The sequence below is a fragment of the Danio aesculapii genome, chromosome 1 (genome assembly GCF_903798145.1).
Source record: "Danio aesculapii chromosome 1, fDanAes4.1, whole genome shotgun sequence".
NCBI classification, from domain to species: Eukaryota; Metazoa; Chordata; class Actinopteri; order Cypriniformes; family Danionidae; genus Danio; species Danio aesculapii.
Genome location: NC_079435.1, coordinates 14,416,586 through 14,441,810, shown reverse-complemented (window position 1 = coordinate 14,441,810; position 25,225 = coordinate 14,416,586). Strand labels below are relative to the sequence as shown.

The 25,225-nt window shown below is 34.5% G+C and overlaps 1 protein-coding gene across 4 annotated transcripts in view; it reads left to right on the top strand.

The window, feature by feature from the left end:
- The window catches only part of mcf2la (mcf.2 cell line derived transforming sequence-like a), a 131,960-nt gene that overhangs the window by 98,637 nt on the left and 8,098 nt on the right, over nucleotides 1-25,225 (top strand). For 2 of the 4 annotated variants that reach the window (XM_056456648.1, XM_056456646.1), the window contains exons 9-27: nucleotides 1,227-1,341; nucleotides 1,531-1,650; nucleotides 3,415-3,606; nucleotides 5,904-6,095; nucleotides 6,248-6,407; nucleotides 9,097-9,149; nucleotides 11,009-11,091; nucleotides 11,181-11,247; nucleotides 14,446-14,561; nucleotides 14,639-14,708; nucleotides 14,794-14,886; nucleotides 15,795-15,887; nucleotides 15,973-16,098; nucleotides 17,688-17,909; nucleotides 18,161-18,253; nucleotides 18,743-18,821; nucleotides 20,653-20,835; nucleotides 21,456-21,548; nucleotides 22,513-22,581. In XM_056456648.1, coding sequence (XP_056312623.1) covers nucleotides 1,227-1,341; nucleotides 1,531-1,650; nucleotides 3,415-3,606; nucleotides 5,904-6,095; nucleotides 6,248-6,407; nucleotides 9,097-9,149; nucleotides 11,009-11,091; nucleotides 11,181-11,247; nucleotides 14,446-14,561; nucleotides 14,639-14,708; nucleotides 14,794-14,886; nucleotides 15,795-15,887; nucleotides 15,973-16,098; nucleotides 17,688-17,909; nucleotides 18,161-18,253; nucleotides 18,743-18,821; nucleotides 20,653-20,835; nucleotides 21,456-21,548; nucleotides 22,513-22,581 — 2,219 coding nt within the window. Of the gene's footprint in view, nucleotides 1-1,226; nucleotides 1,342-1,530; nucleotides 1,651-3,414; nucleotides 3,607-5,903; nucleotides 6,096-6,247; nucleotides 6,408-9,096; nucleotides 9,150-11,008; nucleotides 11,092-11,180; nucleotides 11,248-14,445; nucleotides 14,562-14,638; nucleotides 14,709-14,793; nucleotides 14,887-15,794; nucleotides 15,888-15,972; nucleotides 16,099-17,687; nucleotides 17,910-18,160; nucleotides 18,254-18,742; nucleotides 18,822-20,652; nucleotides 20,836-21,455; nucleotides 21,549-22,512; nucleotides 22,582-24,356; nucleotides 24,432-25,225 lie in introns of all 4 variants that reach the window. The other 2 variants (XM_056456645.1, XM_056456647.1) reach the window with 2 other exon arrangements.

Sequence of the window (25,225 nt, the reverse complement as noted above, 5' to 3'; positions counted from 1 at the left end):
TAGCATCTATCCTGCTGGAATGCAAAAAAGAAAGAACAGACGCTTGCAGTACGGCTGCAGTCTGTTGCGTGTCCTTGGTGGGATTTTGTCCTTATTAAGCTGTCTGGTCAGCTGTGTTTTTGCATACATAACAGGACGACCCACCTGGTGAAAATCATACAGCAAATATACAAACACACAAAACAGCACAAAACAGTCCAGCTGCACTCATTTGAACTTTCAGTGTGTTCTGGGGCCTGTGTGTGTGTTCATTTTTACAGGCCTGTGCTGTGATTATCTAGATGTGGCTATATTTAAGTTTTTAATGTAAATGAATGAAGGAGATTTTGGTATTCTGGATCTTTTAGTCAATGGGTTTTTTTGTAAGACTTTCCCCATTTTATAGTGCAATAAAATTAAATCAAATTATATAGTTAAATAATAATGATAATAATAATAATAATAATAATAATAATAATAAACAAATAAATAAATAAACAAACAAACAAACAAACAAATAAATAAATAAATAAATAAATAAATAATAATAATAATAATAATAATAATAATAATAATAATAATAATAATAATAATAAATAAATAAATATTAAATTAAATTAAATTAAATTAAATTAAATTAAATTAAATTAAATTAAATTAAATTAATTAACAAAATAAAGAGTGGAAAATTGAGATACTATGAACAAGCAACAAAACTGTTCTTGCACTCCAGCCATTGAAATGTATGGGTTTCATAGCGCAGGGCTTTCTGCATCTAGAGTGAAAGCCGTTTTATACGTGCACTGACTATGACGCTTTTCCAGTTTTTCCAGCTCGTACTTTCAGCTGTTTCTCTCATACAACCAAAAAATGTATTGTGCAATCCTAATTATAGACATACTGTTATTGTTGCACAACCTCTACTGCCATAACATCATTATAAACAAACTTCTCTCTGGCCAATCAGTGATGCGCAGTGTTTACTCATCACATTATAAAATCGTATAGCGAATCTAGATGGAAAAAACTGAAAAATAGTAGTTAAAAAATAAAATAATTTGTAATCTGCATAGGAAGAGCACTATTCACCTCATTTTACTGAGCAGCATGGACATTCTTCAAAACATTTCTTTTTGTGATTTCTTTTTTGGGATTTCTTTTTGAACATTTCTTTTCAGATTATGTTATAAGTGATGGCAGAGCTTCAGAGAAAAGTATTTTTCACGAGCGTGTCTCTTTTCCCACAGGTTGCTCGGTCAGCTAGATGAGACTGAAACGGCATTTGATGATTTCTGGGATAAACATCAGACCAAGCTGGAGCAATGTCTGCAACTGCGGCACTTTGAGCAGAACTTCCGGGAGGTGAGACGAACACACTGATTCATCGTAAAATATCTGTTTTATTTTAAGATTTTGAATCAAAATGTATTTTATGTTGTTATTCTTTATAACAAAATTTGACCATTTGCATTGAATTGTCCAATATGAGCCTAAATAAAACATTATTTATTTTAGCACTGCTAAAATGTGATTTACATGTGTGTATTGTAGGTTAGAGCTCACCTAGACCTAGTTTACGACCGACTATCAGGATTCTCAGAAGTAGGAATAAGCCCCGCCCACGCTGAACACATCCTCAAAGAACTGACCAATCACGAAGAGAGAGCATGCGTGAGTATCAACCTGCATATTTATTCAAATACAAAACTAAATGACATGAGATATAGTGCTACAAAAAAAGCCATTAATTCCTGCCTCTATAAGAGATCCAGTTCACACCCAGCGAGCGCTCATTTGTCTTTATAATGTTCTAGTGTGTGTAGATTCAGCCATATGGTCTTATAAAGCATGTCAAGCTCAGCATCCTTAATGAAATTGCTGAACGCACTGGCTTCAGATACCAGTCACACATCCTGATCCTGCAGAGAAGAGTCCGTGTGATAAATCACCCGTCACTGCACTGGAGTCGTTCTGCTTACACTGGGGGATTGTGGAAGCTTAGACTGTTTAAACCTTCAACATGTTTTTTTTTATTGTAGATAACATAATTATAACAATAAAATGATTGTAATATGATTTTAAAGTCACTTCGGTTTTAGGAGGCACATTATTAAAACAGAAATATGCACTGCTTTTCCAAATTGTATGTTTTTTTAACACTTTAGTTTAAGTAACATATCACACCATTTACTACTGGCTTGCCTATTATTAAGATATTAACTGTTTATTAGCACTTATAAAGTATGATCTTATTTAACATCTCTTTTCCTACCTAGTACCTAAACCCATCAACTACCTCACTAGCTATGAATAAGCAGCTAATTGGTAGTTTATTAAGCTAAAAGTCTTAGTGGTTTGTTAATAGAGTGAATTGTGCAATGAAATAAAGTGTGATGTTTTTGTTATCCTCACCTATGCTTCATTTATTTAATCTAAATACAGTAATATTGTGAAGTGCTATTACAATTTAGAATTGTTTTAATATATTTTAATTATTGCTGATCTTTCAGCAGCCATTACTCCGTTCTCGAGGTGTGTGATAATTGTCCATGATAATATGATAAGTGTTACAACATAGTAAATAAAAATAAATAAGTAAGCTGGTATTATCAAGTAAGTCACTAACTTAAATAAAAACAACACACACAGCTTGACTGTTCAAAAGCACACACTGGGTGATGAAGCCAGTGAAGCAAAAATAGTTGCTTGTGGGTTTTTGTTCATTATTTAAACAAGATATAATATAATTAAGTAATATCTAGGCCCACACGGAATCTGCACGTGTAGAAATCCAACGATTTTTACAGTCTATTTATTTACTCGTATTATTGTGTAAATGTATGTAAATTTATATTTTTTTCAGTTTTCAAATGAATTTCATTAATATTATTGGCTAATATTAAAATGTTTCTATGATTTATTTACAATACAATAAGTGGATCTAATTGGTTTTGCATTTTAAACATTAATGTTAAAAAATTATTCTTTTTTATTTCATATAAATGTATATCTTTTAGTTACAATACTCCCCAAATCATTCCGCGTAAATCCGCAGATTGTTTACAAAATTCTGCGCAGAAATAGCACAAAATCTCAGCAGGCCCTAGTAACATCCCACTAGGACGAGTTCTGGTTTCTCAAATATCAGTGCAAGCATCTTCACAGCTCCAACTGAAGCTGAACATTTAGTCAAACACTCTTGTGTTTCATTCTTCAATCTTAATTCTGCTTTTGATTCCAGAAAATATTTCTGTGGTTCATCCATGAAGATGTCTACTTGCTTATTTTCGTAATGAATCAGCTGCTTTGAACAAATCATTTAAATGGATGATTTAGTGAATCTCTTATTGCCACCACTTGACCCCAAACTGTTACTTGTAGTGTATTATCATAATAATACTTGTTATCTCTCTCTCTCTCTGTCTGTGTGTGTAGGAGGTGATGGACCAGGCCCTGTCTCTCGCAAGTGATGCAGATCAGCTGATTGAAGCGTCTCATTATGCTGTGGACTCCATCCTGCCCAAATGCTCTGAGCTGCGCTCTGTGTGTGAGGAGATCAGCACCATCCTGAGGGCCAAGAAAGCCTATTTGTTCAAATCCGTAGAGCTTCACCAGTGTCTGGAGAAGGTAGGCCGAGAAGAAGGTAAAATGATAAAAGAAGTAAAAAGATGTAATACTGAGAGAGTTACATTTTAAACTAAATAATATCAGCTTTTACAAAGATCTCTAATGATCCCACTTCTAATAATCACAGAATTTGCTCAATTATTTACTTTGAAACTAGGGATGCTCAAAATAATCAATTGACCGTTAACTGAAAGGTTAAATGATTAAAAAATATGATTTGATTAATTTTTTTTTAAGTTTGGCTGCACAAGTGGCCGATCACAGCAAATACACTTTTTGTGTAGAGTGGTGCATCTTTTGAATGGTTTACTAACAGCCACGAGTGTTTTGCGTGCTGCGTATGTGCCCTGTGCGCCTCGTGTTTTCGCTGTTGTGCGCTGTGCACTCGCAGTTGAAATAAAAGTCAAGCCGAAAAAGCATGTTACATCAGTCATGTCTTTTTCATTCTTCAATCAACTGAAAGCAAAGACAGAGTTTCTGTTGAGGTGACAGCAGTGTTTGTGTTGTCAAGATGACTACGGATGGAGGAGAGACTAGCAGTTTCAAGTTATCCAGAGCTGTATGACTTTACAAATCTTGAATATCACAATATTATTAAATATTATAATTATAATAACATGGACAGCAACACTCGCGCACAATCAATACCCAGCTGATTCAGTCATTACTTATTGATATAAAAAAGCACTGTGCTTCTTTTTGTCTTGTCAATAAAAAGGCAGTGTGGTGTGCCTTGCATTTTTGGAATGGAAAGGCACGTTCGGTGTGATCGGCCCCTGATGTGCAACATATTTGTTAACTGGCGGTACGGTAACACGTGCAACCACACGTGCCTACAGACTTGTTTTGCCGAAGAAGCAAGATGAAAGAAGAATAGTGCTGGTCACAGTTTGACACAGACAAGTTGATACCAAACCAGCGCTGATGCTGATCGCCTATGTCCTGGATCTGCATCATAAACTCAACAAATAGGCTTTTGATGATTTAGTGTACAACCAACAAACTAACCTTTTTTTCATTTGGAAAATTACAGTTTTTAATAGTTCTTATAAAATATCTATTTTTAAAATAGCCTTCATAGCCTAATCTACGAATCAAACTAATTTTTTACTATTGAAACTAATGATAGCTCCGCAAGACTTTCATTTTATAGCTTATAAAACATGTATGTAAATTAATTCAATATCATATATAAACAACAAAATTGTTAAATGCTATAGAAGCCTATAATTTACAAAAAGTCAACATATGAGCCTCGCCATTGTAGTTCATCACACGCAGCGCGCGCACATAAACCGCGAATGAGAGAGGAAAGACATCATCTTTAATGACATATTAAAAAATGTTGACAGAGGCTTGTGTCATAAAAATTAAAGCGGATCATTAATTAATCACATAGGCCTATTTTCGCCCATGCGATTTGAGGTAGCCTGCTATTTTTATTTGACAGAAAAAAAAACATACAATGGGAAAAAAACGCCGGTTCTTAAAAAGGACTCAGCCAGTGTTTTCGTTTTGTAATCTAAATGTGTAATTGAAGTGAAAAATATCAAGGTCAGGCCTATTTTTTATTCTTTTTATTAAGTTTATTCTTTATTTCTGTGCTATCGGTAGCGCTGCAGGTGCATGAAGATGTTCTGTTGTTATTGTTCTGTTGTTAATATGTTCGCATGTTCAAATAAATCAGTATTTTAAAATGCAATATTTAATGTTGTAGACACAAAATATACACATCAATTTATTTTTTTTGTTAAATAATTATTTATATTAATCTGACCAGTTAACGGTTAATATTCGATTATCGAGTAGTGGTTGTCGGTAGGCAAAATTAATTGAAATGAGCATCCCTATTTGAAACTTAATTTGAGTTGAAATGCACTTGAATAGTCAGATATTTTGTTAAAAACACTTTATTAACACTTAAGCATCTTTGTGACGTGTATTTACATGTATTTATTAATTATTGTTACTCAGTAATTGAATAAATAGTTACACTGTAACAAAGACACCTTAAAATAAAGTGTGACCTAATATACTTACTCTATTACGTATCTCGGGTCACAAGTGACTGTATAAACACTTTGTACATGAAAAATACATTATTAATCATTTATTAATTTGATCTGTTTTCTTGTTATATTGTTTATAATGAATAGATTGACAGATATTAAGAAATCTGATGTCAAACTTTAGGATATTGAATAGACATTGTGGGTTGCTAATGACCCAAGGCATGCATTAAAAGCACAAAAAACTCTTGAATAATATAAATATATTTCTTTTTCTGCTACTGTCAGGCCACTAAATGGTGTGATGATGGAATCTTCCTGCTGGCGTCTCAGCCTGTGGATAAGTGTCAGTCACAGGATGGGGCGGAGTCAGCGCTGCAAGAGATTGAGCGATACATGGATACAGCCAATCAGCACAAGCTAACAGATTTGAATGGAATATGGAGGGACTATGATTCCGTGCTCACACAAGACTTCAGGGTAAAACGTTCAATCAGTGCAAAATGATCTGAATTGACATAATGATCCATAATATATGTATAGATATACAGTATATAGGTGTTTACTATACTGATTCAGTGCTAAATATTAGTTTGCAGGCATTAAATAAAATGTTCTCTCTGCTCAAACAGGATCAGGTAGACAAAGTGTTTCAGAAGCAGCTGTCCATGCAGGAAATGTTTGAGAAGAGAAGGGTCAGTCTGAAGAAGCTAGCAGCTAAACAAACTCGACCCGTGCAGCCCGTCGCTCCACGTCCTGAAGCCATCATCAAAACGCCCGTCTCATCTCCAGGTTAGCACTAAAACATGATTTCTAGCTTATGTTTGATTCTATGGGATGACATAAATGCTTAGGTGAAAAATTGTTGAAAAAATATCCACCAGGGTTATTTGTAGTCTGTTATTGGCCAGCTTAAGATAACTGAGGATTAAAGGGGCTATAACGTATGTAGAATTCAGAAACCCTTGACATTAACAGAGCAAGGTCTCATTTTTTAAAAGGAACTCTCCATTTTATTTTTGGAAATAGACAATTTTACAACCCATCTAGAGTTAAACAGTTTTTTAATCTATTTTTGGAGATCCAGTCGATCTCCGGATCTGGCGGGAAAACTTTTAGGATTAGCTTAGCTTAGCATAGATCATGGAATCTGATTGGACCATTAGCATCTCAATAAAAAAGAAAGTTTAAATAATTTTCTGATTTAAAACTTGACTCTTCTGTAGTTACATTGTGCGCTTAGACTGACGAAAAATTAAAAGTTGCTATTTTCTTGGCAGGTATGTCAAGGAATTGTCATTCTAGCGTAATAAACAAGGAACTTTGCTGCTGTACCATGACTGCAGCAGGAGCAATTGCATTAGTCTTAGTACAAAATATAACAACAGAATAGTCAAGCTTTAAATCAGAAAATCACTGAAACTCTTTGGTCATTTCTGAGCTAGATGCTAATGGTCTAATCTGTTTCAATGATTTATGCTAAGCTAAGCTAAAAGTGCTCCCACCAGACCTGGAGATTGGCTAAATGGATTCAGAAGCGGTAAAACGCAACACATCACAAGTTGTTGTAAAATGAGCCTATTTCCAAACAAAGTGGATCGCTCCTTTAACTTTTATTACAAGCTATTCATGCATGGTCAATAAATGAAGTTTCTTACATTACAGTTTCTTCAAATAGCTAAATTGTGCAACTCCTTTTATTTATCTTTGAATTAACTCCTAATAAATTATAATGAGAATTAGGTGAGTTAAGTTGTCCGTAGTGTATGTGTGTGAATGAGAGGGTTTTCCAGTGATGGGTTGCGACTTGAAGGGCATCCGCTGCGTGAAACATATGCTGGATAAGTTGGCGGTTCATTCCGCTGTGGCGACCCCAGATTAATAAAGGGACTAAGCCAAAAAGAAAATGAATAAACTTCAGTAAATTTTAGTTGAGCTGTGCCTTTTTAGCTGAGGTAAACACATTAATACAGCAGTGTATTCAGTGGAGCGGTTATTTCTGTCCTCTGCAGTGCGCTAATGTTTGTGTCCTCTCAATGTCGTCCACTAACCCCCTCGACACACACACACACACACACGCACACACACACACTCCTGCACACTAACTATTCCTACTTCTGATGATCGCTCGTGCACAGTAGACATGGCAGACTTAATTTACACTCCTGCCATCTGATGTTCATAATTGAGAACTGCAGAGATTTCATCATATGACGTATTTAAAGGGATAGTTCAACCAAAACATGAAAGTTCCTCTGCAGTTACTCACATTCAAGTTGTAAACTTTTATTAATTTCTTTCCTTTGTTGAAGATATTTTGTGGAATGTTCTGAGGAAACCAGACTCCATTGATTTCCATAGTTTGAAAAAGTCAGTGACTGCTGTATTACAACATTTGAGGAGTTTTCTTTATATACTTCTGATGTATTTTAATTTAGCTAATTTTTAATTTTGAACTTTTGATTGTTTTCTTTTTTATACTGTTGTGCGCGCATTATTCGTCACACACATATGCAAGGTAACAGAAACTGAAATTAACATACCAAAAATACAGAAAAAAAATAATTATAATTTGAAAACTGAACTGAACTGAAACTAAATTATTAAAAATAAACTTGCGGGACTTCATTTACGTTCTGCAGCAAAATTACTTTTATTATAATTTTAGTGATCTGCTTGAGGTAGGTCAATTTATTTTTATGCTTTTGATGAAGTAGCATTTAACTTAAGAGCCGTTTAGACCATGCGCCGGACCGTTTCTCTGTAATTCGCTGGTAATGTCTTTAAATAAATAATTATTTAGGCCTATTTAATTATTCAATTATTATTTATGCACAATAATTGAGACATAAAATGAGAAAGTAAAATATAATCAACAAAAAAAAAAATGTAAATCAAAACTGTAAATGAAAACGTAAACGAAAAAGCTTATTTATTGACTGTCTTAGTCCTATCCCTTTAAAAAAATAAACACTGTACATCTCTTTATATTTGGGCTAAAACACTGCTTTATGTATTCGTGTATGTATGTATGTTTCTACTTTCATTTTAATTGGATTTTATTTCTATAGTTTTCATTTCCAAAATGAATTCTCATTGCACTTAACACGTTTTTAATGATTAATGAAGGAATTATAATACTTTGTTTCGTTCTTTCATCTTCATTTCCAAGTAGCAGGATATTTACAGCTAATGTATATTTCTGTTTGTTCGCATCTCGTCCTTTTGTGCACTCTGGCGGGGTAGTCGCAAATTGCTGTTACACCTAAAAACACGTTCTTAATCCCTTAGTGCTAAGCGCAGCGGTAATGGTCATTTTGAAGTGTCACCCACTGTATCTTAAACAGGTTTGAACCACGTGATTAAAGCATGAATAAATGATCCCAGAATTTTATTTCTTGGGTGAATTATCCCTTTAAGTAGCAGCTGTCAATTTTGTGTTTATTATTTGTGGTTTTAAACTATAGTTGTTTTATTCCAGCTCATAGAGAGAAGTCTATAGAGGGCGACGTCATCAATGGAAACTGCAAAAAAGTGGGTATCTCATCTTGTGAAAATAATCATGTTTAAATTTGATAAGTTTAACACAGGCCACAGTTGATTAGGTGTCAGAAATTTTACTTTGCTGTTATATGTAAGTAGAAGGGTCAAATAGAGAGTAAAAGCTGACATAAGAACTAAAATATAAGAGACAGTTTGTAAAAAGTAAGATATTTTAGTAGTTAGGTCCCATTAGTTAAAGCAGCAAGTTTAAAGTTGAGATCTCCCATATTTGTGTCTGCATTAAATTCTGTTTTAAAAAGTGCGTAGTTACTTTCCCAGACATATAATATTCCAAAACATAACTTTTTCTGATATTTACAAATCAGACACTGAGTTAAAGAGATTACTTTAAGGACATTTCCTAAAAGTCCAGCCTTATTTCCACTTAAAAATGCTATGCATAATAAAACTATATTGTCCCCAAGAAGGTATTAACCTGTAGATTACTGCATGATATCAAACACTTTAAAAGCTATGACAATAATATTTTGAAACAGAAGTGGGAGAAGGATCTTGGCTGCACATCTGATATGGTAGAGTGGGAGTGCATTATGAACAGAATGCAGACTACTTTAATATGCACCAAACATAGACAAATCCAATTTAATACGTATATTGCATCGGACGTATTATACTCCCAAAAAACTCCATGTTTAATCCTAATATAATGTCAAAGGTGCATTCTCACTCTCCATCTACAAAACATTGCATCAACATTTATTTCCTAGAGAAAATATTGTTCAGTGTCAGAGGATCATTAAGGACCTTTTCTGATGGATCTACCTTACATTTCTTAATTGCATGCTTTTAGGTATATTTTTATTATTATTGTAATTTTTATTAATTTTTTATGTATTTTTTAATCTCTCTAATATTGATTTTTTTTGTTTTTTGTTTTTTTTCTTTTTCTTTCTTTGGTTTTGGGCGGAAAAAGTCTGTTAATGTTTGTACAATAGATTTGTTTTACATCTATTTAAAAATAAAAATAAAAATAAAAAGTGCATATAGTACATGCAAGTAAATTGTCGACTTGAAATTACAGCTCTTGTTTAATGTTCTAAATACAAATGTAAAACTAAATAGTCAAAATATGAGTAAAACATCATTTAACATATATATATATATATATATATATATATATATATATATATATATACATATATATTGTGGTCAGAAACACATTCTAATGTACAAAAGCTAATGTACTAAGCTTTTATTGTTTTAATGCTTGAAAACCCTTCAATTTTTAATTAAGTGACATTAACTGAACGATGAGCATTACACCCTACACTTAAATTATGGATGAATTCATGATTGAGAATGTGTCATATGAAAAAAAATGTTAGCTAAAATGAATGGTGATCATAAGGAAGTTAATATATGAGAGAATTTTATTTCTTCACTATGAACGTGTCTACCCTGTTGTGCTCTGTAGTATTATCTTTATGCATTTGCTACTGTTTTCCTTCTTATTTTTTCTAATTTTCTTAACAGTATATTTGTCTAAACTGTGAAGAATTTGTATGCATTTTGTATTTTTAGGACTGTGTTATATTAAGAGGAAACCAATAAAAAAACGAAATTAAAAAAACAATGAGCAATACATTGTTAGTTCATGTTAGCACAGGCTCTTTAAATACTATTAACAGACTTTAGATAATGACAGTGCATTAGTCAAAAAAAATTAATATTCGCTAAAATTTGAAGTATTTTCATTGTTACTTTAGGTTAACTAATGTAGTCAGTATTCACAATTTAGTAAATAACAAAATGGGCTACTTATTTTATTTCCATGACACAATATACATGTATACAGAAATAAACTGATGCACATTCACTTCTGTTTGTAGGGAGAGCTGCATTTACAGAACGAGGGCAGCAGCAGACACCCGTCGGTCTCTGACGAAGAGGAGAACTTCGCTGTGCTCAGACGGTCAGTCAAGGACAAAGCACATAAAAATCCACTTATTATTATTATTTGCAAAAACACAATGTACTGATGGTCGGTTTGATGTCCTGAAGGCACGTGATGAACGAGCTGCTGGAGACAGAGAGAGCATATGTGGAGGAGCTGCTGTGTGTGCTCGAGGTCAGAGGTCACTTCTGTTTACATTAAGATCGAGTAGAAAAGGGAGAAACGCTTTTCTATTCATACATAATGTTTCAGGGAGGGTCTATGGGACTTGGGTTTCAATCTTATACGTTTTCAGTACAGCGCTGTCAAATATATTCCCTTTTAAAACTATGACATTTACCGCAAAATAGTGGATGTTAAATTACAGACATTTACCGTAAAATAACGGATGTTAAATTACAGACATTTACCGTAAAATAACGGATGTTAAATTACAGACATTTACCGTAAAATAACGGATGTTAAATTACAGACATTTACCATAAAATAACGGATGTTAAATTACAGACATTTACCGTAAAATAACGGATGTTAAATTACAGACATTTACCGTAAAATAACGGATGTTAAATTACAGACATTTACCGTAAAATAACGGATGTTAAATTACAGACATTTACCGTAAAATAGCGGATGTTAAATTACAGACATTTACTGTAAAATAGCGGATGTTAAATTACAGACATTTACTGTAAAATAGCGGATGTTAAATTACAGACATTTGCTGTAAAATAACGAATGTTAAATTACAGACATTTACTGTAAAATAGCGGATGATAAATTACAGACATTTACTGTAAAATAACGAATGTTAAATTACAGACATTTGCAGTAAAATAGCGGATGATAAATTACAGACATTTACTGTAAAATAGCGGATGTTAAATTACAGACATTTACTGTAAAATAGCGGATGTTAAATTACAGACATTTGCTGTAAAATAACGAATGTTAAATTACAGACATTTACTGTAAAATAGCGGATGATAAATTACAGACATTTACTGTAAAATAACGAATGTTAAATTACAGACATTTGCAGTAAAACAGCGGATGTTAAAATACAGACATTTACTGTAAAATAGCGGATGATAAATTACAGACATTTACTATAAAATAGCGGATGTTAAATTACAGACATTTGCTGTAAAATAACGAATGTTAAATTACAGACATTTACCATAAAATAACGGATGTTAAATTACAGACATTTACTGTAAAATAGCAAATGTTAAATTACAGACATTTGCTGTAAAATAACGAATGTTAAATTACAGACATTTACCATAAAATAGCGGATGTTAAATTACAGACATTTACTGTAAAATAGCGGATGATAAATTACAGACATTTACTGTAAAATAGCGGATGATAAATTACAGACATTTACTGTAAAATAGCGGATGTTAAATTACAGACATTTACTATAAAATAACGGATGTTAAATTACAGACATTTACTGTAAAATAGCGGATGATAAATTACAGACATTTACCGTAAAATAGCGGATGTTAAATTACAGACATTTGCTGTAAAATAACGAATGTTAAATTACAGACATTTACTGTAAAATAACCAATGTTAAATTACAGACATTTACTGTAAAATAACGAATGTTAAATTACAGACATTTACTATAAAATAGCGGATGATAAATTACAGACATTTACTGTAAAATAGCGGATGTTAAATTACAGACATTTACTGTAAAATAGCGGATGATAAATTACAGACATTTACTGTAAAATAGCGGATGTTAAATTACAGACATTTGCTGTAAAATAACGAATGTTAAATTACAGACATTTACCATAAAATAACGGATGTTAAATTACAGACATTTACTGTAAAATAGCGGATGTTAAATTACAGACATTTACTGTAAAATAGCGGATGATAAATTACAGACATTTACTGTAAAATAGCGGATGTTAAATTACAGACATTTGCTGTAAAATAACGAATGTTAAATTACAGACATTTACCATAAAATAGCGGATGTTAAATTACAGACATTTACTGTAAAATAGCAGATGATAAATTACAGACATTTACTGTAAAATAGCGGATGTTAAATTACAGACATTTACTGTAAAATAGCAGGTGATAAATTACAGACATTTACTGTAAAATAGCGGATGTTAAATTACAGACATTTGCTGTAAAATAACGAATGTTAAATTACAGACATTTACTATAAAATAGCGGATGATAAATTACAGACATTTACTGTAAAATAGCGGATGTTAAATTACAGACATTTACTGTAAAATAGCAGATGTTAAATTACAGACATTTGCTGTAAAATAGTGGATGATAAATTACATTTACTGTAAAATAACGAATGTTAAATTACAGACATTTACCGTAAAATAACGAATGTTAAATTACAGACATTTACTGTAAAATAACGGCCATGAAATTACAGACATTTAGCGTAAAATAATGGCTGTTAAATTACAGAAATTTACCATGAACTAACGCTCAGTTAATAGATATTTATCTAAATCTTGTCAATTATATCACAAGTTGGACAGAGAATTCCTTGCAGTTTAACATTAGGAAGACTAAAGGAATGTGTTGTGGGACAAACAAAATACGAACATTTTGTGACCCTTTGCTAATTAATGGGAAGGAAGTTGAACAGGTGAGCTCTTTTAAATATTTAGGTGTGGAAATTGACTTTCAATTCTCTTTTGATAAACACTCAGACAATGTTCTCACAAAAAAGCTCAGTTGACTTTGTTGAGAAAACCGAGAAGTTTTGATATTGACTAGGACATTTTGATTGTCATATATAAATTACTTATTGAATCTGTCCTTACTTTTAATATTGTAGCCTGGTTTAACTCCCTCTCTGTTAAAAGCAAAAATAAACTTTAAGGGGGGTAAATGTAGAGAGTAAACTAATTGGTGAGAAACAAACACCTCTCATTTATCCTCTCATTTAGTTATAGCAGCAACAAAAAGAAAAACCTCCTCTACTGTGGAAGACTCTTCCCATCCTTTACATGATTCCTTTAAGTTACTTCCGTCTGGTAGACTGTATAAAGTCCCTTTAGCAAAATAAAAGTAGGAGGAAATGTATTCCCACTGCCATTGGTTTTTTAAATAGGATTTTTAAAATAATTGTGTTAGTGTATTAATGTTTTGTTGTTGTGTGTGAGCCTATGTCTAAAGACAGTTTTCTAAGCTAAGCTAAGCTAAGATAAAAGTGTTCTCGCCAGAACTAGAGATTGGCTGAATAGATTCAAAAATAGTAAAATTCACCTGTTTAACTGTTGGGGAGATGTAAAATAAGTATATTTTTAGAAATAGTTTCTATTAAATATCTGTTTTGACATTTGACTTGACAAATGACTTTGCATTTAGGGTTATGCAGCAGAAATGGACAATCCTGCCATGTTTCCCCTCATCCCCAACACATTGCTTCACAAAAAGGACATCCTCTTCGGAAACATGCCTGAGATCTACCAGTTCCACAAGAAGTGAGTGAACCACATTCTGTTATGTAGTGTTATAAACTTAAAGCACATCTCTTATATTGACTCTCAATATATTTTAGGACTTTTCTTCGTGAACTGGAGGCCTACACAGACTATCCTGAGCTTGTGGGCCAGTGTTTCTTGGAAAGAGTGAGTATTGAGGTCACGTTGCTGGTTTTGGTTCTCTAGGTCATTTGGTTGATTATTCGGATGTGTTTTCTCCTCTTTTCCTCAGATGACAGATCTGCAGATCTATGAGAAGTACTGTCAAAACAAACCTCGCTCCGAGTCTTTATGGAGACAGTGCTCTGACTGCGCTTTCTTCCAGGTCTTCTTACTTTTTATATGCATTACATATTTGTGCATATTTATTTTTAAATAAAGTTACAAATATGTTTAAAGGAAGTGAATTTGCTAAATAGTTTCTGTGAAAAACAGAGAAAACTAAATTGAGAAGCATTACAAAAATATACGCAAACCCTATGCATATTAAAGTGATGATGTCACATTTGCGCAGTAGGTGTAATAGCTTGCTTGTTTGTTTCTGTCATAAGCTTCCAGCTAGACAATATTCTTAGAAAATAACAATAACACAAAAAAAGTTGGATTTTTTTTGTTTTGTTTTGTTTTTTTGTTTAATTTGAGTTCATAATTTCTAAAATTGCTAACAAAACGCAATTAAAATAACTAATACATTTTAAATGACCAATTAAGCATTTAAAATAATATGTATTGATGAAGAAAGTTTTTTTTTAAATAGCACTTTCATACACAACGGTAATTTAAAGTGCTTTACATAAATAAGAAATAAAAGAATGATAAAGTAATCACACAGTAAGTATAACAAATAAAAACAACAAAGAAATAAAATTATTAAAAAACAATTAAAGAAAGGCACAAATAGTGTGATCTGTTAATTCAAGTAACCATTGCGGGAGTAGAAGCTCATTTCAATCTGGAAATGCTTTTTAAAATCAATTCAGTTGACAAAGTCAAACAATAAGTGCTTTAGAGGTAATTAATGTGTCTGTGCTCTTTGGATAAGGGATTCATAAAGATAAACAAGGTAGGCATGGGCCGGGATAATATTCTGATGGTATGATAAACTTGGGTAAAAATATCACTGTTTTGCTGTTTCAAGGTATTGTGATTACTGCTCTCAAATATATTCTTTTTAAATAAAATACGATCAGAAAATGCATTGGTATTAAAACATGCTTTTTGTTGTGCTTTCAGGAGTGTCAAAAGAAACTGGAACATAAGCTTGGTCTGGACTCATACCTGCTCAAACCTGTGCAGAGAATAACCAAATATCAGCTCCTACTGAAGGTAAACTAGACGGACGCCTCTCACTGACGTATGTTCAGATATATTACAGCATACTCACACCTCTCACTGTCGATGTGTGCATCAGGAGCTGCTGAAGTACAGTAAAGGCTGTGAGGGTGAGGAGGACCTACAGGAGGCACTCTCATCCATTCTTGGCATCCTGAAAGCTGTGAACGACTCTATGCACCTCATTGCCATCACTGGATACGAAGTAAGATATATGAGCAATATCACACGAGTAGCAGTGCAAAATGGCTGTATATTGGCACTGGTGGGAGGCGTGCATTGGCACGAGGCTGCAGGCTAAGTGCCTTAGTGTCCTACCAGTGGCGATATACAGCCATATCGCACTGCTACTATGAGTGTGATATTGCGTTTATACAACTGTTCCACGGCACAACCATATATATAAAAGAAAATCAAACACAGAGTCTCAAAAACCCTTTTGTAAGAGGAACTACTTTCTTCCGCCGTTCAGACACATCTTCAACTTCACAAAGTCACTTCAGAGCTAGTATTTGAATGATTCTCTAGCATAATGTTTAACAGGATGACAAAACAGGTGATTTTGCTCACATTTTAAGATTATAAGGCTGAACAACATGAAATGCCATCAGTCTACAAGAGATTTCCCAGTGTTACCCTGTTGCAATTATCACAATAATTAACCCCGAAAAAGCAAAAGCCAGAGCAAAGCATACACTACGTGAAGTTTATTTATAAACTAATTTCGAGAGGAGCACATGCTTATGATTGATAGCAGCTGATCCCTCCTTAGCTAAGGTGCGATCCACCAATCAGACGATTCCTAAATCACTATAAATCACCAGAGTATCTTACCTTAGCCATCTTCGTCTTGAAGAATCCCCCTTTCACCCCTACTCCTCCCCTTTCCTTGTTAGGGCAGCACGGAGACCCAATGGTTAGCATCATTGCCTCACAGCAAGAATGTCACTGGCTCAGATCTTTACCTGGCCAAGTCTGCATTTCTGTGTGGAGTTTGCATGTTTCCCCCCGTGTTTGCGTGGGTTTTCTCCGGGCTCTCCGATTTCCTCCCACAGACCAAAAACATGTAACATAAGTAAATTGACAACTAAATCGACATCATAGACAAGCATTTAACTCAGCATACACTCTCCATAGCTATTCATAATCATTCACCATTATCAAGCAGGGGAGTTCTTGAGATCTACCTGAGCTCAATCTCCCCTCTCGACCTACAATGGGAGGGAGCCCCCGGGCTCGAGGATTTCATGAGCTCAGGGCTCTCTCCCAGGACAGCATGCCAAATACGTTTTATAATCAATCATCTGCTAAGGGCGAACTCTTGAACAGATTACTATGGTATAAATACAGCACTACAACATGCAAAAGAGAGAGATCGACTTAGAATGTCACTTACCTGTTCTGTAATGATTTGTTCAGCTGTAGCTTAAGATGGGCGAGTGAGATGCTAATGGTCTAAACCAGTTCGATGATCTATGCTAAGCGAAGTTAAAATTGCTGACCCGGAAATTGACCGAATGGATTCAGAAATGATAAAACTCAACTATTTTACTCTAGGGAACTTGTAAATTGAGCCGTTTTTAAAGTAGAGTGTTTCTTTAGATTTTAAAGCTGAATCAAATGAACCTTACTAGTTATTTTACCATCCATGACATTAATCTGACTTAAAATACAGCACGTTTAACTTAAAAAATTAAGTTGAAACTTATTTTAAATGAACATTTATTAAATAACGTATAATGTCTTTACAGTCGTGTTAGGAGGAGTTGTTAAGCTGGGATCTGTGTTTTTCAGGGTAACCTCAGTGATCTGGGCCGTCTGATGATGCAGGGCTCCTTCAGCGTGTGGACGGAGCATAAGAAGGGCCACGCCAAAGTAAAAGACCTGGCGCGATTCAAGCCCATGCAGAGACACCTGTTCCTGCACGAGAAAGCTCTGCTCTTCTGTAAGAAACGAGAGGAGAACGGGGAGGGTTATGAGAAAGCCCCGTCATACAGCTTCAAACACTCACTCAGTGTAAGTACATGAAGTATTATTCTTAAGCAAAATACAGAATGCGATACAGTGTCTGTGTACAGAACCAAACTTTTAACAAACCCAAACAAACTAGTCCCCAGCTGAAGGCATTGCGGTCACAGTTTGGTTATAATTAAATACAATTAAAACCTTTCATCATTGATGCACTATTAAAGGTTAATTTTTTGCATGTAAATAAAGGGCAGCAAATATTAGATTTCTAACTGTGTCTGTATGTTTTCCTCTGATAGATGAGTGCTGTAGGTATTACAGAGAATGCCAAAGGAGACAACAAAAAGTTTGAGATCTGGTGTAATTCTCGAGAGGAGGTGTATATTGTACAGGTAAACACTTATAAACATGGAAATTGTCCTTTTAAATTGTCTATTTAAACAGCACTGGATGTGTATAATCTAATGTAACACTAGTAAGTAAGTAATGTGTATTTATATAGTGCATTTATTGTGTATGGCCATACACACAAAGCGCTTTACAATCATGACGGGGGTCCCTCCACACCACCAAGAGTGTGCATAATCCACTTGGATGATGCAACTGCAGCCACAGGACAACAGCGCCAGTGCGCTCACCACACACCAGCTATAGGTGGAGTGGAGAGACAGTGATAGAGCCAATTTGGTGGATGTGGATGATTGGGAGGTCATGATTGTATACAAAAACGCAGATGGAGGAAATTTGGCCAGGACACCGGGGTTACACCCCTGCTGTTTTTACGAGAAGTGCCATGGGACTTTTAATGACCACAGAAAGTCAGGACTTTGGTTTAATGTCTCATCCGAAAAAACGTAACTGTAATTATCATTGATTTTCAGGCACCGACACCAGAGATCAAAACAGCATGGGTGAATGAGATCCGAAAGGTTCTAACTGGGCAGCTAAAGGCCTGCAGAGGTGAGATACATGCATTTTTTATCATTAAAGTCCACATGAACCAGAAGCTGCAACCTTTTTTTTTTTGTATTGTGATGCAGTTCTTAAACAAACGGAATATTAAATAAGAAAACAGTGGGCGTGGCTTGTTTTTTTCTTGGATTGGAAATAGTGAAGTAGGCATTTCATTCCGAAAGAACGGGAAAAGGTGTTTAGAAGAGTTATTACAACCTAACATATCGTAGTCTGACAAGTCAAAAATTTAATTGTTCACCACAAAACTAGCAATGTAAGCTAACAAAATCATTTGGTTAGTTTTGATTTCATTTGTACTTTAAAGTCCTTGTGAAAATTTTGCAAGTATTTGAAAAAGTTGAAGTATTTATGGCTTTTATTATAAATATGTTTGCAATATTGCTATTTAGTATTATTCAAAATTTACAGTCTAAACTGGATCAGTGATTTTGATGACATCACTCTGCACTTCTGTTTGTCATCAGATTTTCTGTCCAATCAAATGCTCTCTAGAATTTGAAGCACCCCGCCCCTATGATATAAATCAATAGGTATCCTCAAAAAATACAGAATTTTTTATAAAAACAAAGCGATTTACTTTTTTCTAAGTAGTGCATTTTCAAGATTATATATAGTCATTTAGTTTATTAACGAGATAATAAACTAAATGAACTAAAATTAGCTAAATTAAAGAGATAGTTTAACCAAAAAATGACAAATGACTCACTACCCTTTATAAGTTTCTTTCTTCTGCTGAACACAAGAGAAGATATTTTGAAGAATGCTGGAAATTTGTAACCATATAGTTCCATAGGAAAAACAAATACTATGGAGGTCAATGGTTGCAGGTTTTCAGCATTCTTCAAAATATCTTATTTTGTGTTCAACAGAAGAAAGAAACTCAAACAGGTTTGGTTCAAATGGAGTGAGAGTAAATTATGACAGATTTTTCATTTTTTGGATGAACAACATTTATAAATGCTATTTGAAACAAATATTTATTTCAGTTTACACATAAAGAATATTTATCAGTTCAGGTATACACTACCTGACAAAAGTCTTGCCGTCCCAATCATCACAAAAGCTGCAGAAAATCTATTGGAGCCTGCATGAACCCAAGATTCTCATAGAAATAAGTCAAATTTAGTGAAGAAAAATCATGGTTTGGGGTTACATTCAGTATGGGGCCGTGTGAGAGATCTGCAGAGTGGATGGCAACATCGACAGCCTGAGGTATCAAGACATTTGTGCTGCCCATTACATTACAAACCACAGGAGAGGGCAAATTCTTCAGCAGGATAGCGTTCCTTCTCCTACTTCAGCCTCCACATCAAAGTTCCTGAAAGCAAAGTCAAGCTGCTCCAGTATTGGCCAGCCCAGTCATCAGAAATGAACATTATTGAGCATGTCTGGGGTAAGATGGAGGAGGCATTGAAGATGAATCCAAAGACTCTTGATGAACTCTGGGAGTCCTGCAGGAACCCTTTCTTTGCCATTCCAGATGACTTTATTAATAAATTATTTGAGTCATTGCAGAGATGTATGGATGCAGTCCACCAAGCTCATTGGAGTCATACACAATATTAACTCTGACAAGACTTTTGTCTAAGCAAAGTCAAACCTCACTGTCCTAATTAAATAATTAAAAATCAAGGCATGATCATATTTTATTTAGGTAAAATAAGCATAATCTTTCATATTAGCCACTTCTGATACCAAATGATCAACTAGAAGTCAAGCTATTATTTGTTGTTCCTAAAACTTGGATAAGTGACAAGACTTTTGTCAGGTAGTTTATTAAACATGATTAAACAATGTTGTTCTGTTTGTATTTCAGAGGCGAGCCAGCAGAAAAGCTCCGATCAGATCTCCCCATTAACTCCCAGCAGCACCGGCCTGACCCTGAGCCCCTTCAAAACCAACCCAAAGAGCCTGAGAAAAGGAGACGAGAAGAAAACCGAACCCACGACGACAGATCCCAGTTCAGCCACCTTGCTCAAAAACAACGACAAGCTCAAAGGTCAGTCATCTCACTCATCATACACTTACACAGGATAATCCCAAAGACTATTGAATACACAAGACGTGTCACTTGTATAGTTTTGAATGGGAAAAGTGTAACAGTCAATATGGTGAATGAAGCCCCGCCTTATAGTACAGGAGCCAATCAACGATCAATATAGAGTGATGATTCTCCAGGGGAGGGCCAGACGTGGGTTTCTGCAGATCTAGTGTGATTTGAAACTAAAGAGACAGTTGTTGTTTAATTGTATTGGTGATTCCTAATAAGAGATTTAATCGTAAGCTTAACAAACAATTTTGGAGAATTTGATGTGTCCTCATTCAAACTGAAACCCGAGACGCATTTCAAAGATGGCCGCTGAGTGAAATGACTTGCCTTAAAGGGACTTTAATAATTCACAGGACATATTTTCAGCAAACAATCAGCAAAAACACCCCCACACCAATGTTTTCCTCAGTCTGTCCTACTATATTTTTTCCCTCTTGCTGCTTTGACTGTGATGTTTGATCTTTGTGACCCCTGGTGTTTCTTTTCTCCTAGTTTGTTTCTGACTAAACCTGTAATGTTCCCTGCACTTTCTTTCTCTCTGTGTGTGTGTGTGTGTCTGTGGAAAATAGATGAGACTGTCGTCAGTCCCAACACTGAGAGAGCTGCAGTGGCTAAAAAACGCTTTACACTGCAGGGCTTCAGTAACCTCAAGAGTCAAAAAGGTACAGCGGGAGGGTTACAACTTTGTACAGGATTCAATCATTCATTTACAACTGCATAATGAACTATTAGGGGAAAAATCATGTTTTTAGTAGAGATAATGTAGTAGCATTGGTATTTAACCTGGTATAATACTAAAATTTGACTGCAGAGCTGCTAGCGGCCTCTGGTGGTAAAAGTCTAACACTGCCCATGGTCACGCTCTGTCATCCAGGTATACTGCTGACTTACTAGTGTACACTAGAGTCTAGTGTAGAGCAGAATAACTCGATTAGCAGCAGTTCATTGTTAATGCTCAAGATTGGCTAGTTCTGTTTTCTGTGCCTTAACCAGGAATGAGAATTTCTCATGAGAAAATGCTGTGAGATTAAAAGAAACACTAAACATTATGTGAATTTATTTAATTTTATTGATTTAATTAATACAGTTTTATTGTTTGTTATTTTTTTTTATTTGTAAATGTTATTGTGTATTTATTTCAATTATTAATTAAATGTATATGTGGTTCTGGTAGTTTTACAGGAACGTGAATCAAAAAACTAATTTAATTTAATACATATTTGTAAGTGGAAGATTCGATTAGTTGTATATTATATTTTATTATATTATATTATATTATATTATATTATATTATATTATATTATATTATATTATATTATATTATATTATATTATATTATATTATATTATATTATATTATATTATATTATTGGTGGGATTTTGGACCAACTACATTTCCCTGGGATCACTATGGCAAACATAATAATAGACACGTACAAAATAAATAAAAATGAATAAAAAAACAAACATGGCAAATGGTTAAGGCACAGTGCAGAATATGTTACTTTAGAAGCTTTCACCCTGCTGCAGATCCAGATTTCTCTTTAGACTTTCTCTTTCTTCTTTCCTTTTGTTTGTCCTCTTACCCTTTTCTTTCTCCTCTCTCACTCCTTACTATGGCTGCCAGGATCATCCCCCCCTAGTCCCGACCACAAAACTAAAAGACAGAGTGATCCTACACCGTTTGGCTTCAGAGGTACAACCCCCACCCCACCCCAAAAAAACTCCCAGCATCCAACATCAGCCATGACCAGTATTCTGTAATCCACAGCATTCATATGAAGTCTCATTTCACATTCATATTTCATGGTTCAACATCTTTCACACACCAGCCTAAAGCAATCAACTCTAAAACTAAATCAAATATTTCAATAAAAACAAAATGTACACTCTAAAAAATGCTTGGTTGTTGTAACAGCAACCTAACATTTTTTAGAGTGTACTAATATTTATTCACCCTCATAATGACCCAAACCATTTCTGCTAAACATTTAGTACATGGTTTCAGTTCACATTGACTTATATTGTCTGTTCAATTGAAATAGGTAGCAATCAAACTGAGAAACAAACTAATAATAAACTAATTCTGTAGCGTTTTAATGAAGCTTCACAAAGAGCTTCACGTAACAAATGTTAAACAATTTGAACTGCTTCACACTGCATACTTGTAATAAAATTGTTTTAAAAAAGTTCAAACATTTGCAGTGACCCTACTGTATATATAAAAAATAGAACATTGAACAACTGTACAAACTTCATCAAACTTTTATTAGTTGTTGTTGAACACTAAAGAAGATATTTTGAAGAATGTTGGGAACTGGGCTTCTACATGGACTTCCACAATATATAGTTTTTCACACTATGTAAGTCAATGGTTACCGGAACCATTGACTTCCATCCACTTGTAAAGTCTGACGTCACGTGAAGCAGCTTCCGGGTACAAGCGCTCTATCAAACTGTAATACAGCAGAAATCAAGACTCATCAGACCAGGCAACATTTTTCCAATCTTCTGTTGTTCAATTTTGGTTAGTTTCCTGTTCTTAGCTGACAGGAGTGGCACCCGGTGTGGTCTTCTGCTGCTGTAGCCCATCTGCCTCTAGGCTGGACGTGTTGTGCATTCAGAGATGCTCTTCTGCATATCTCGGTTGTAACGAGCGGTTATTTGAGTTACTGTTCCCTGTCTATCAGCTGGAACCAGTCTGACCATTCTCCTTTGACCTCTGGCATCAACAAGACATTTGCCTTGTCAGACCAGTCCGTCTGGCACCAACAACCAAGCCACGTTTGAAGTCACTTAAATCACCTTTCTTCCCCATTCTGATGCTTGGTTTGAACTGTAGCAGATCGTCCTGACCATGTCTACATGCCTAAATGCATTTAGTTTCCGTCATTTTTAACGAGCAGTTGGAGAGGTGTACCTAGTAAAGTGGCCGGTTAGAGTATATATTGTGGAGGTCAATATAGAAGTCTAGTTTCCAGCATTCTTCAAAATATCTTCTTTCAAGAGGTCATACATGTTTGGAATGACATGAGGTTGAGTGAATGATGGTAGAACTTTCACTTATGTGTGCTGTCCCTTTAAAGAAATAACCACTCAAAACTGAAAATTCTGTGATCAATCACTCAACTTTAGTACTTCCAAACATGTTTGAGTTTCTGTTAAACACAGAAAAAGATACTTTGAACAATGTTGGAAACCAGTAACCATTGACTCAGAATCGTTTTTTCCAACTATGCACGTCAATGGTTACTGGTTAATAACATTCTTCAAAATATCTTCTTTTATGTTCAACAACAACTTCACAAAAAGATTTGTAATCACATGAGGGTGAGTAAACATGGATACATTTTTGGTGCAAGCTTTAAAAGCTGTCTTAGTTCTGTATTGCCCACCATCAAATGCGGTCTTCTGGAGGTGATTGGTGAATGGTTGTAGTTTTTGAACTCTTATCAGCTGCCTCTCCCTCAGACGCAGGTCCTCACATCACTCTCACCCGAGTGAGATGGCTGAGCACTTCTAGCCTGTTGCAGACTAAACGCAGAGGTAACTAGATGCCTGGTGTGGGAATGAACATTATCTTTATTGCTCTCTCTCACTGAGGACTTCCAATCAGACTGGCAAACACTAACCACAGGCTATGATAACATTGCACTGTAATTGGTGGTTTGCAGGATAAATCACGGAGCTAGATGGCATAACTGCTGGATAATTACATGCTCTTTACTGTGGGAGAATGAATGTGCTACCAGTCCAGTTCATAACATGTTCTTGTTAGAGGAGAAAGAAAAACGATCAGCTCATTGATTATTGAATCCTCATTATTTTTTCATTCATGTCATTCAAAAACCTGTATGACTTTCTTGCTTCTGGGGAACGCAAAATAATTGGTCACTTTTAGATATAAAGGTTTTCAAAATATTTTCCCAGTCATGCCATATTAACATTATTCTGCAACTGAATTTTTTTATTCAGTTGCCTATGGGAGAAATGACTAAGATTAAGAAATGACAGAAAACTACTAGGTCTACAAACAAGTGTGTTTATGAATGTACATAAAAAGTAGTGTAATAAAATAAGACAATATCAGTTTGCAACATCAAAGAGCGTAACAAGCTGTTTTTAACATGTAATAATTCATTGAAGTGAATGAGACTAGAAGTCTCGAGACTAAACGATTCCAATGGCTTCACTCGCTTGTATGTACCAGTAATACAAGGTCAATGGAAAAACTTTTGCTTCCTAAAATAACCTTTTAATTAAGTTATTAAAATAACCATTTTTTTCTACCGTACCTAAAGCAAGGGTTCTCAACCTTTTAACTTCGAGGCCCATCGAGG